General features: G+C 40.5%; 1 protein-coding gene across 5 annotated transcripts in view; it reads right to left on the reverse strand.

The window, feature by feature from the left end:
* The window catches only part of actn1 (actinin, alpha 1), a 65,847-nt gene extending 56,302 nt beyond the window's left edge, over positions 1–9,545 (reverse strand). For 2 of the 5 annotated variants that reach the window (XM_088925616.1, XM_088925619.1), the window contains exon 1: positions 9,189–9,532. In XM_088925616.1, coding sequence (XP_088781742.1) covers positions 9,189–9,293 — 105 coding nt within the window. In that variant the 5' untranslated portion in view covers positions 9,294–9,532. Of the gene's footprint in view, positions 1–9,188 lie in introns of all 5 variants that reach the window. The other 3 variants (XM_088925618.1, XM_088925615.1, XM_088925614.1) reach the window with 2 other exon arrangements.
* Positions 9,546–12,999: the final 3,454 nt, after the last annotated feature.

Here is a 12,999-nt window from a genome sequence, read left to right on the forward strand (position 1 = left end):
AACTGGCTCTCTGTGCAAAAGGCGACAAAAGTCCCCAGTCAGGGGCAAACGCTACAGAGAGGAGGGCGTTCTTCTTCAGAGGTGAGAAGCAGGGCAAGATATTCAATTCAAATTGACATTCCATGTAGCTTTCATCCTGGAGAAGGATATGGCTGAACTCAAGACACCTCGTCCTTTCAAAGTCTAGAAGAAACCCCTTCCAGAGAATGCAATCAGAAGACAACACTGCTCACTGCAATGTCCATCTTGCATCCATCTTCCAATCTCATTTTCCTGTTTTGCAATAGCCAATGAAAACAGAATATACACTACAGCAGGGGAATGCTTGTCACCCTTCCAATTCCAGACCAAGTCTTTGCTCCAGCTAACTCTTAATTATTGAATTCATCAGCAGTGCCTGGGCTAATTAAGCAATTTAAGGATCTGCTTCCTTCTTAACTTACTTAAAGTTCAAAGTCCTGTTCTTACAGCAGGGAAACCAGTTACCAAGGTTGACTGACCCCATATTACAGCTTTATCCATTAATCAACACAGTCACACATGTCAGAAGAGACAGGATTTGGGGATTCATCATATTATCAATATCAATATCATATTATTAATTTTAAATAAAAAGTAATAATGACAATTTCTCTATTTTCTGTCACCTGAAGTTGGGCATTTTTTTCACTTTTATTCTAAGTTTTACTTTAAAAGATGCATTTGTTCCAAACCAGGACATTTGCTTAGCACATCTTAGACACCCAAATGCAAAAACAAAGACAACTGAAGAAATAAGCAGTTGAAAGAAGCAAAAATAAGTGTAGTTGAGGCATATTCTTTCTAGTTTTACAAAGCAGCAAAACATAAGTGCTCTTTTCAAGGCCTCACTTTTGTTTTTTTAAGTTGTCTGGAAGTGAAAGATGGAATAAATATAATGGCCTTGTTGTTAAAGTCACTTTCTATCAGCTTTTTCTCTTCTTCTGTAGTCTCCCTCAACGTGTAGATATTAACATGCAGTCTTGCTCGAAAAAGACCTGGTTCCCTACTGAAACATGTCAAACAAGAAGTTAGTGTTTCAGCAGAACTAAAATCTGCCGACCTAATCTTAAAGGAGAGCTTCAGAGAGTTTGACTTTAACTAGACTTTACTGTCTATTGATAAATAATCACAGCAAGTAACATTAAAATATAACCCCCACTCACTATAAAAAGTCTGTCTCCCTAAATGAAAAAGAAAATGCAAATACAGTGAATGACACCTTACAAACGTGCAGAAAATTTATATTTGAAAAATCAACTCCCTACTTACTGCATAACTTTAAAACACCATTTTAAATACCTCCAGAGACAAGGAATCTGAGATCTTATTCTTACGAGTCTTTCATAGGGCAAGTTTAGCCCGGCCTAGAGGTTTTAAATAACAAAATAAGCTTCACATCAAGTGCACAGTCCAGACATTCACGATTTAAGCCGAGAGGAAAATTGGTGTCATTTGCTCTGGAGTGTAAATATTTGGAACCTACACTCCCAACTAATTCTTAACAATAGTAGTCTGGCAAATATCCAAAATTTGTAAGGCTGACTTTGTTAGGCCATATCTGCAAACTCCTGATTAAAAAATGCAAAATAATACTTCCAGCAGTGCTCAGCCAGTACAGGTGCTTGCCCAAGTACAGTAGAGTCATGGGAGTCTGGATCATGTCACCAGCCGACTGTCAGTGGAATTCTCCAGGAAAGGACAGTGGGATTAGCCAGCCTGGGTTCTCTCAGGTAGACAGTTTCCGCTGTGGCCTCCTGAGCCCTTGGAGGCATGTGGTGCCTCTCTTCCAATGGGCATCAAACCTTCAGTGAAGCCGGAGTCGAGTCGGAGAACATGAGTCGTCAAATTTAACGACTGCAGTTTCTGAATCTCACTGCCTTTTCGGTCCTAGAGGATTCCGACTAGGAATCGCAGGGGGTGACTAATTACACGACTCCCTCATGACTTTTCATCACGGTTCCAAATTTGTATTGCGCCGCGAACGTACCGCGAGATCGCCTCATATTGGCAGCCAACACAACGTGGAGCACAAGAGGAGCACCACATGAAAGTAAACAAACATGGAGAACAAGCACGTAAACATCTTGAAAAATGTAACAGAGGCATTGTTGTCCACAAATAAACATCTTCAAAAATATAGTTCTTCTTCATAAATATAGAACAAATTTACAAAATTTTTATACAAAAATACAAAACACCTTTAAATAATATAATGGGCACATTATCTCACAAGTACACATCTAGTTCACTGCCCACCCCTACGACTTGCGACTCACTACGAGAAAATCACACCAGTTTGATTTTGTCCGAGCGAGTCGAGAGTCGTAGTCGTAGGTAAGAGCGCTATGACTGAGTCGCTGGGGGTTTCACACTACACAACTGACGGTAACGGGCGCACGCTGCGACTTTCTACAACCCGCTGTGATTTTCTTACGATTATGTAAATGAAGGCCACGACTGAAAATCCTAGGAAAAGTCAGGTAGTGTGACGCCAGCATAAGAGGATGCGTTTCCTATGATGTATTAAAAATCATGCGACTCAAAAGTTGACAGGTCGGAGGAGTCAGCCAACAGCTCCTTATTCCACCTAGTCTCAGGGAACGCTACGAGCCGAGATGTGAATAACACACAACTGGCCCAAATCAGGAGAACAGGAGAACAAATAATGAAGTTCCAACTTATTTTAAAAAGTGTAATGAACAAAAGTTGACCACAGCTCCTTTGACGTTCACATTAAATGACTTTTGAGAAGTTTGATCACTTAAGAGGTAAGGAACTTACAATTTGGATATGGATATTCTGAAGGAATTATTTAGTTTGAAATCTCAAGTGGTCATCTTCATTTTAAAAGCAGGCTCAGTGCCCTCTCTCTTCCTGCACTACAGATCAGGGACCAGACACATAAAACTTCCAACATATTAACCTTAGTCACATGGAGAGATGGAGTTCATTCATTAGCCAACAGTGGGTCACGGTCAGTAAATCAACGTTACAGTATTGTTAATACCTGAGAAATGTGGTCAGACCATCAGAGGAATGTGCAGTCTGACCCCATCAATCAGCCGCAAAGAGACAGGGGCGGCCAGCCGTGACGAGAGTTCGAGAGCGCAGTGAATCGATGGCCTGGCCCTTGCAGGGATTTACAACCCCACGTTCCCCTCCCGTTCTCAGCACAGGCCTCCTCGTTTAAATCAGACACCGCGCTCAACAGAGCCAAGTACCCCTGAACATCAGACTCCAAACAGATTCTAGTTTTCTTACTTACTCAAGGTTAGAAACATCTGTCAACTGGTTTGTTTTTCCTTTGTTCCTTTGTCTTTAAATTTGAAACTGGCAAGAATTACATTTGCTTATTTAAAACAAAATGTTAAAGGAGTTAAAAACTAAGATCCATTTTTTTACTGCTACTTCCAGTGTACCATCCTGGCATAGAGAGATATAAACCATCTACACATGTGTTTTCTGAACTTCAAACAAGCATTAGCCAGTGGACTCAGACTTCAAAGCCCTTTTTTCTGTCTTGCTGTAGTGTGTCTGGAGTAAAGAGGCTGATCCGTAAATTAATGAATTTACTCCCCGTCTAATCCTTTTGATGGTTTCTTTCCTTCAATTCACATCAGAAAGAGATCTTTAGTATCTACCAGCCACCAAATGATTGCAGTAATCAAAAGAGGGAATCAGCACACGTCTCCTCTCTTCCTGGAGAGAAGTGGGACAATTCACGCTGCCTAATAAGAGGTTTGTCAGGACTACCCAATGCATTGCACTGGGAGGTATGCAGGAGTGGGTCAGTCTGCTCGTTTTCAAAGAGTTCAACCTGACAAGAATGTAAGATACCTAAGAAAAAGAGACAAACATGAGAACACTAAATGGAATTTTAGGCACTTGAGATATTCTCTGAATTTCCTAAGCATTCATCTCTTAAAAGCCTTGAAGAACACAAAGACTTAAGTCTAGCTCTTTGACAACACAAAATTAACCTAAAGCGAGGTAAGTGCAGGTTCAACAGGAAATGAGACAGATCACAGCAGTCAGATAGGGAAGCCCATGTTCCTTTTCTGCAGATGAGGAAATGTCAGACAGTTGCATTTTTGTTGAAACAGTCAAGTCAGAACATGCTTGGAGATTTCACATAACATTTGTTTGTTCCTGCAATCTACAGCTAGCTGGGCACTTTTAAGAAACTGAAATAAAAAATAAGAGCCATACTACACTGAGGATACGAAAATGGTTTCCTACCTCTGATATATGCTATTAATAAACACTGTGCTGGTGCAAATCTAATCATGTTTATATATTCTCTTCTTGTCTCTACACACCACCTGAATCCTGTTTTTGTCCACTGTTTTTAAAATGTTTTTAAGAAATACCTGTTCACAGGGTAATTATAAGGTTTTTCTTAGACCCCTGCTCTATAAAACTGTGCCCTGTTTGGCATACAAATACAGACCACAAACTGAAATCTATATCCACAGAGCCAGACAGTTTGAGCACAGCTGTGGAAAAGTGATTCATGTTGTTACACTTCAGATATGAACTTCCACAAGAACTTTTTATAACCTAATTAGTTGCCTGGCATTTAGTAAATATTGGAAACCGTTTCCGCTACTGGAATTAAAGTGTCTGTTATTGTTGCCTTTGAGGTTTTTAAAAGCGTAATAAGTTCATAAATGAAACGGGCCAATTCAAAGAGCTGAATTATATAGTACAGTGAAAACGATATACAGCCTCGACTTGGCACATGTACTGAAGAAAATACAGGGAATGTAGACAGCAACAACACACAAGAGTGCTGATGTAACGAGTGTCAGACATTGCAAACAAACTACAAGATTATTGACTCAAACGGTGGTTTCCTTGAGCAGACAAACAGCAGAATTTCCCCAACCCTGTCCAGCAGATCTCTTTAAGTGATGACCCCAATTATTGTTCAAGAGGGCTAGTGTCTCTACAGATTTTAAGGGCCCAAGTGGACTGATCGACCTGAATAAAACATATTATCACTTTAATTGGACTCATTTAACAGCTTCTCCCAGATTTTAGAACTCTACTGCTTTAAAGAGACCTGGAAAACGTGCTAAGACTCCAGTACTACGATTGGAGACCCCTGCCTTAGCTGAATTAACACGTTGCTTGATTTTTTTTTGCTGCTGAATAGTTGGAGGGGTTTGAGACACTTATGGAACCCAACAGTTGAAAGGCAGCCCAGGGAACTGCATTCCCCATCATCCCATTTTTCAATATGCCACATTTCATTGCTCCGTGGCTCTTGGTTTTCATGACCCAGCGGTTTCAGAACCACCCTTGTCATGCGCTGTGCAACGAGAGAAACTCAAGAATATCAAAAGATAAAACCAGCATCCAAGCAGATTTACCATTTGCTCCAGGCTAAAAAAAAAGGAGCAAAGGAGAGCCTCTCCTCCTCTGTTCTGAATCTCGGTGCAGTCCATTTCAATTTATTTTTGGGTCCGTGTTTGTTGGGAGAGAGGTGCTTTGGGGCAGCAGCACAGAGGTACAGTGGTTAGCACTGCTAACCAGAGTCTAAATCGCTACCTGTGGTTAATTGGTTTCTGGGAAAATTGGCCCTGATATGCGAGTGTGTGGATGTTTGTGTGTGTGTGCCCCATGATGGACTGGCATCCCGTCCAGGCTGTACCCCGGGTGGGGGAAGGAAAAAGGACAGTTCAAACCATCACCTGGGACTGACTTTTAGCCTGCTGAATACCCCCATTCTTCAAAACCTGCTTACCATAGATCTCTGAAAACAATGCCCACACCCCATTTGGTCCATTACCTACACAATATTCGCAAACCGTCCCTGTGAGACGCAAGTCCTGCCCTGTGAAAAGTCACACAGTAGAGAGGAAATTTAAATTCTAAAACACACTATAATTACAAGTGGAATTAAACTGCTAGACTGAAATCTATCATTGTGTCTATTATCACATTGTGAAAAAGAAACACACTAAACATCACAACAGAGGGCTGCCAGTAAGACTCCACTGGTAATCAGCAAGAGATGTTAAGTAAATGATGATATATAAAGAAAAAAATGTTTATTTTGCAAACAAAGACCTTAACTTTTGCCAAAGTAATAGAACTAGACTACAAATGTTAATAGTAATAATGTTAATTGAAAACAGGATACATGCTTGCCTCTAAATATCCAGCACAAACTGATTTAAAACTCTTTTTTTCTACTTAACAAAAATTCTGTTTTTATGGCTTTAAGAGAACTTGACCTCCAATGCAGGCTGTCCAAACTGGCTGCATTTTGTTCGAAATACCACAAGACTAGGAATAACAATTTTAGAGCAGATAAACAAAAGTCAGACTTTGCAAACCCCATTAACTTTTTAAACTTCCGTTCATTCCCAGCAATGGATGGCAGTCTTATTACATGTTGTCTTGCAGATTCACAGGCTCATCTTAGAGTCTGCTTCAAAACAAAGACTCAACCAGGAAGCAAAAAAGTCACAGGCACTCCAAAAGACAGCAAATAATTGTGTGTGGTGGTCTTTCATGAGAACTGAGGCTGCTAATTCACTCCCTGAACTTACAATAGAGGGGGGAAAAGCGTCTGGATTGAGCTGGTAATTTGTTACACAAACGTGCAGGACTGTAAGTCAAGTAGAATTGATTAGTGTATGCAGTTAAATGGTACTGAGGCACAAAAGGGCTCTGTGAACAGACTCAGGCTGCAAAAACAGCCCTATGCATCCAGAGGCGTGCCTGACACACTGTTATATCCCTAAACGCCTGGGTGTGTTGCCTTTCACAAAACGTTTTAACCTTTGCAGAAATGATTTATCTTACAGGGGTTTTGGAAGCCTTCTCAAGTATGGGAGTTAAAGCTCTCTACCAACTTCTATGCTGAAAATATATGACCGACTCCCTCCCTCTCACTATATCATAACTAATGGAGCAACCTTATTTCAAAACCTTCTACCCGCCACTCCTCCCCCCCACCCCAACCTACGTATCTAGTCTCCCCAAGTCGTTTTTCTCCTCTCTCGTTTCGACTCCAACCTCCCCAACTCTCTGCCCCCCCTCTGAACCAGTTCCAGTCTGCCTTGCTCTCTGAAAACAGTTGGAAAAGCCTGCCCCCTCTTCAATCCAGTCAGCCTTTCCCTCTTCACATCTGTAACCCAGCCCTTTTCTCTTTAGTTCCAAGTGTTACACAAGCATTCCTCAGTGTCCGGACTGGGCCCTGATCAAACTGCCCTTGCTTTCTTCCAACAGCCACAGCAGTTCCTGTCCTTCCAGGTCTCCCTGCTGACTTCCACAGTGGTCTTCAGTGAGCTGAAACCAACGTGCACGACCTATTGATCCGACAATCTTCCACTTCTACCCATTAATTGCACAACATGTCTGAATTCAGAACAATTTCAGAAAAAAAATGCTTTGTCCAGATTTTCACAGAAGATACTGGGCAGTCTTTGAAGTTTTATAGGGACACTTGACACAACTGACATTGTGTTGAAATTTAGGATGCAGTGATCTTGGGAAGTCATGCAAAGCCTTTTTTCTATTCTATATTTAGAATAATGCAAATATTTGCTAGCCTTTTTTGAGGTTCAATATGGGAAAGGAAATGCTGGATTGCTTTGAAATACATTATAACGGATATACACACCGCTCGGTCTCGACGGGATTTGGAGACAACACCTTTAAAACAATATCTGCACCTTCTGATTTTGAACTCCGTATACCTGATCTCCTCTGTGTTTTTTTTTTTCCTTTTGCACGGTAGCTCTCTAATGACATAATCTCGAAAATTAAAAGCCGATGTTTTTGGGAACCAAAAAAAAAAGTGTTCTTACATGAGCAAGAGGGGCCGATTATTACCATTTTTGGGCAAGCCAGTCGCAGCCATGCCCAACCCAAACCACACCGCTCACTCAGATTCCTGAACTAAAAAAAAAAGTATTTTCCCCGCTTATACCAAAGTGTGGAAGCGAGAGGACAAATATTTCACCCAACTGCTAAATTCTTCTGAGAGCCCTAAACTACTGGGTTTTATTCTTTGTGAGGAAAACTTTACGCCTCATTAAAGTAGATGTGTCCGAAAAGAGGAAAAATAAAGAGACGGAAATGCGGACCCTCGGGTAACACCAAGAAAACCTATAGGTCAGTAGAAAAAAAGGCAGAAACGAATATCGAAAGAGGACATAATAGCTTCATTCCCGGCCTTCCGCGCTCTTAAAATGATAGCTTACTGCAAACAAAAAGTTATCGCTGAATGCAAACAGACCACCTTAGTATCACTACCTGAATTAAAGGCAAAGGGCCAACACCCTTCCTTCGACTTCAATTAGGCCGTCATCGCAGCTTTCCTATTCTTTCCTGAAACATTATAACAGCTTTGATCACCAGTAAGGGAACCGTGTAGCGTTTCGTGGAAAGAAATGCAGTCGCAGTTACTAACAGCGATATAACAAGTTGAAGTTGAAGGTGCGTAGGGAGGTAGCAGAACTTCTGCGGTCGATGTTTCCGATGTTTTTTTGTAACTGACATCTGTTGCGTTGTGAAGACAACAATGCTTTCCACATTTTGTGTAAACGTTTCTCATCTAACGCTTTTGTCCGAAAACGTTCAACTGATAACCTCTCCTGCGACTTTTCCCTGTCACCGACAGAACTGCTGCGCTTGTGACGTTACCATTGTAAGTGTGGAAAATACGCTCTGCTCTTGCCCAAATCCAACGATTTTATTCTCGCTGAACTCCAGCGTAGATCGATAAACGGCAAAAAAAGCCGTTTTCTTTCTGTCTACAGCTCAGTTTTCCAAACGCGCAGCTGAAATCGATACGGTGGGTCAGCTTTTTAATAGCACAGTTCATACAAGAGAGAATTTGGTAGAAAGCACCAGCAAAACGATTTATTGCAACGGGAAGATGTGTATGATGAAGCTTCTACTTTGGCACAACTGATAAATTCGCAAATACGCAGTATATAATCGTTTAATAAGCTCCCTCACTGGACGTCAGTTCAGCTAAAAATCTGCTTAACCCCTGATAGATGAAAGTATCAATTTCCTGTAGCTAGAGCTGATTGTCAGACCCACACAGGCAACATCCGTGCTGCTGCATCTGGAGATGCCGCCCCCTCAACAAGCACCTTCCTTGCTTACAATGAGGCGTTAAATGAATAGAGGGATCGTTTTACCTTTCTCTGCTGTTTTTCCCAGGCAGGATCCAAAAGTAGGTCCCTGTCCCAGTCGTCTTCTTGCTGCCTGTAATCGGTATTTTCCTCTCCATCATAATGATCCATTTTTATATCTCGTTTTTTTTTGGTTGCTATTCCCGTTTCCTCTTCGATGCACGGTTGCTGCAATGCAATTTTCCTGAACAACTGGGAAGGATGAATTAACGGGTCCCTCGCTCGCTCACTCCCAAGCCTTTCACTCGCTCGACTCCTTGCCTGTCTGGTTCTGCTACGGAGCTAGAGGCGTATGGCAAATAGGCAGTTCCTTGTGCAGCGCCGACACAACCAAAACTTTGCTTAAAAGAAAAAATAAACCCCTCTTTGTACGTGCTATTTGATTGGTTTAGGGGCGATACTTCAGGCCCGCCCCTACCCTTAATTTGGATTGATTGGTTATTGTAGCTGTCCTTCATGGATCTAAAAAAAAAAAGTAGGTTGACTGATATTGGCCATGTGACACGACCCCCTTTAACCAGAAACAACACCCCCACAGAAGTTCGATCTCGTAATGACTAGACGATACTTGGGGAGCACTCACCCTATTTAGCAAATCATTCCCTGTGTACGCTTGAAGGTGTTGCTAATATAATCACATAAAATGCAAAGCAAATTATATGCAAATCAGAGAGAAAAGGAAAAGCGTTTAGACTACGTGGTGCGCTCTGTATTGTCTACAAGAGTGTGCTGTACCTTTCCTAGTGTGTGCTTCAAAATCCTAAATTTCGCTTTGCACCTGGGATGAATACTTTGCTCCTAGTTCACAGGGGTTACTGTCCACGTACTCGCTATCCAAAGAACTGCCTTATGTACTTTTACACACAATACAAGTCACATTATATGTTATTGACCTACAGAAACTACGTAGCTCAGATGATAATGAGATTCCATTCCTACACGTAAGACCTGGCTACCTGACCACATTTTGTGAATGTTTATCGCCACTGTGCTGCAGATTGCGTTGGATTGGCGAGACCCACCCCACACATGCTGCTGCTCTTGCGGGACACTGTGTAGGACTGCTGTGCTGAAACACGAGCTGTCCCTAAGGATTTGCGCGAGTGCACGGCTGAAGCACGAACGTAGACAAGGGAGAGGGATTGTGTGGATGTCCAGTATCAAGGCTGGCGTTGCAATTGTGTCTTGCAATAATAAAGCCACAGTCTCTTCGTAGGACTTGAGTGTGTGATCCGTTGGGACCGCGGCATTCCCTTGTGTTTGTAAATCTGAATGAGTAAACGTACAACGCGTAGCTAAATACTCCTGCCGTTTCTTGTATGGCTGTTACTGCAATCTGTTTGATTCGAGGATTGTGCAGGTAAACACAGATTGAGCTAATATTGTAACGCATACAGCATTAATATGCAATGACGTAACATAATTTCCAAAGCATTTGGGAAGATTTGGAAGATTTACAACGATACACACTTAGGCACAATCTTTCAATTTCTTTGTGCGAATAATAGCCAGGCAAAGAGAATGGTATCATTGTGAAATTTTTGATTTTAAACTAATTAATGCGTCTGTACAGACTAAATGTTTATTCCTATGATAGATCGGCTTTCGAACATTTTAGAACAAAGCGAACTGAATATACGTTAGGTCAAATTTGCAAACTTTACGTTTCCTTATGTAATAAAGATAAATGGAACAGTAATCCAACGTTGCATTTTATTTCCTGTCTAATGATCATTGCGACGTGCAACTTAAGCTGCCTTTTTTGGTAAGCGTTTGTAAACGGTATCCTAGCAACAACAGTGCCTGAAAGTATTGTATATAGTTTTACTACCAATTTATACTTGTATAATACGTTGTTACAATATATGATTTTAATTTAATTAAGTGGTTATTCATATAACCCTGTTTTCAATTTTTGTTTAGTTTAGCATTGGTGATTAAACAATATTTTTAAACGGTGGTGATCAGAAGACCCATGAAATTCCATCAAAAACAGAGAGATGGAGAGCAACAAAACCCCAATAAAATGGTGAAACAGAAAGTCTGATGTACAGAAATATTTTTTTAAAAATAACCACTGTATGTTTAAATCTTTCAATCTATTGTACACGTAAATTTATATTCCAAAAATCTGGGAAAACAACAGCTTCAGATGTAAAAACCCTCAAAACTAGAAATATGAAATTACCAAAGAGCTAACAGCATTGAAAACAGACCATAGGTCTACGAGTAAGGACAGCTCTTAAATGCGAGTATATGACATTAGTCCTGATAATGTTTTATTTCAATACACCGTATGCATAATATGGTGTATCTCTTAATTTTCTAACACTACTGATACTTGCTATTTACATAAATATATTGTAATTATAACTTTATAACAATATTTAAAACTATTTTAAACTATTTGAAGTACCGAAATAGGCATTATAATGATGAATACATTTTTAGTATCAATGAAGATAAGAATGCTTCATTGACTCATTACATTAAGTCTCCACTTAGAAAACACACTGTTGGCTTCAAGAATCTTCCACCAACTCACTATCTGTTGGTGTTTTCTAGTTAGGAAGTCCCCATCAGAACAATATTTCACTAGTTCTTGAATGTACAACCCTCATGCTTGACAATAATGAAGTACGAATTCCTGCCAGAAGTGTCCACAGTAGCAAGGGTCTGAGTTTGTTGTGATGTCATCTGCATCAGGTCATTTATCTTTCAGATGTGTACTAAAACGTCTCCTGAAAACAGGGTGTCTCAATGCAATCTGATAGCCTGGTAACTCTCAAAATCCACAATGCACAATTGTTCCAAACCCTGCACCAGCTGAGCTTTCATTCATCATGAATGAAATTGAAATATCAAGTTAACCGTTCCACAGGCATCACATCTGGACCATTACGACTAGATGTGAGAATTAATCAAAAGAGTAATGAGTTAAAAAGATGTTTACAAATCTGAATTAATGCAGTAGCAATTATTGTACTGTATTTAGATAAGATCAAATGCATTTTCTTAGGATTTGTTAACAAACATCCCTTACAGAGTCATATTGTTCATGGAAACCCAGATTAAATTCACCTGTTTGGTGAGACCCTAACAGGAGAACCTGTATGTTCTCCTTGTGAAGGGTTTTACCACATTCCTCAAAGGGGTTAAGGTTTATTTATACTTTGGTGGGGGATAGGTTATTCCCCCTACAGAAAGTACTTGCTACTGTGGAATTGAATGTGCGTGTTAGGATAAATGAGTTCACCTTTAAATAGAGTGTTCTTCAAAAGTATTATTTAAATGTTTTTACCAAGAATACCATTAATAGTAAAAGCCCCGTTACTTGCCATTGAGACATTGCAGATAATTGCCGATGAGCTGATGAATACACATATTGTAGTTGGAAAAAACATACAGTTCCTGTTTTCCCCTCTGTTATATATTTCTAAGTGCTGAGAAAAAATAATAGCTAAGTTATTATAAATATCTCTGACTGAGTTCATTACTCAAAATTGTTTTTTTTCTTTTTCAAATATTTTTTTTTCCAGGTGGAACTTTTTTTACCCACGGTGCTTGTGCATTCCTTACAATGCTGCCTGAATCCACCCCCCCCCATCCTCTCCACCCTGGCTCTTCTCTGTCCTCTGTCTTCTCCCTGAACTTACTTTCCAAAGAATGTGGTGTGTGGAGAGGAAAGCTGGAATGAGGCCTGAAACATAAACACGTCTTTGGTGGGGCCAGGTCTCCTGCCTTGTACGGTAAGGCCCTACTCATTGAGAGACAAGAGTCAGCCCAGCCTCACCAGCTGAAGAGAAAGGTGAAACCC

This window comes from Atractosteus spatula, chromosome 9, assembly GCF_055471065.1.
Source record: "Atractosteus spatula isolate fAtrSpa1 chromosome 9, fAtrSpa1.hap1, whole genome shotgun sequence".
NCBI classification, from domain to species: Eukaryota; Metazoa; Chordata; class Actinopteri; order Semionotiformes; family Lepisosteidae; genus Atractosteus; species Atractosteus spatula.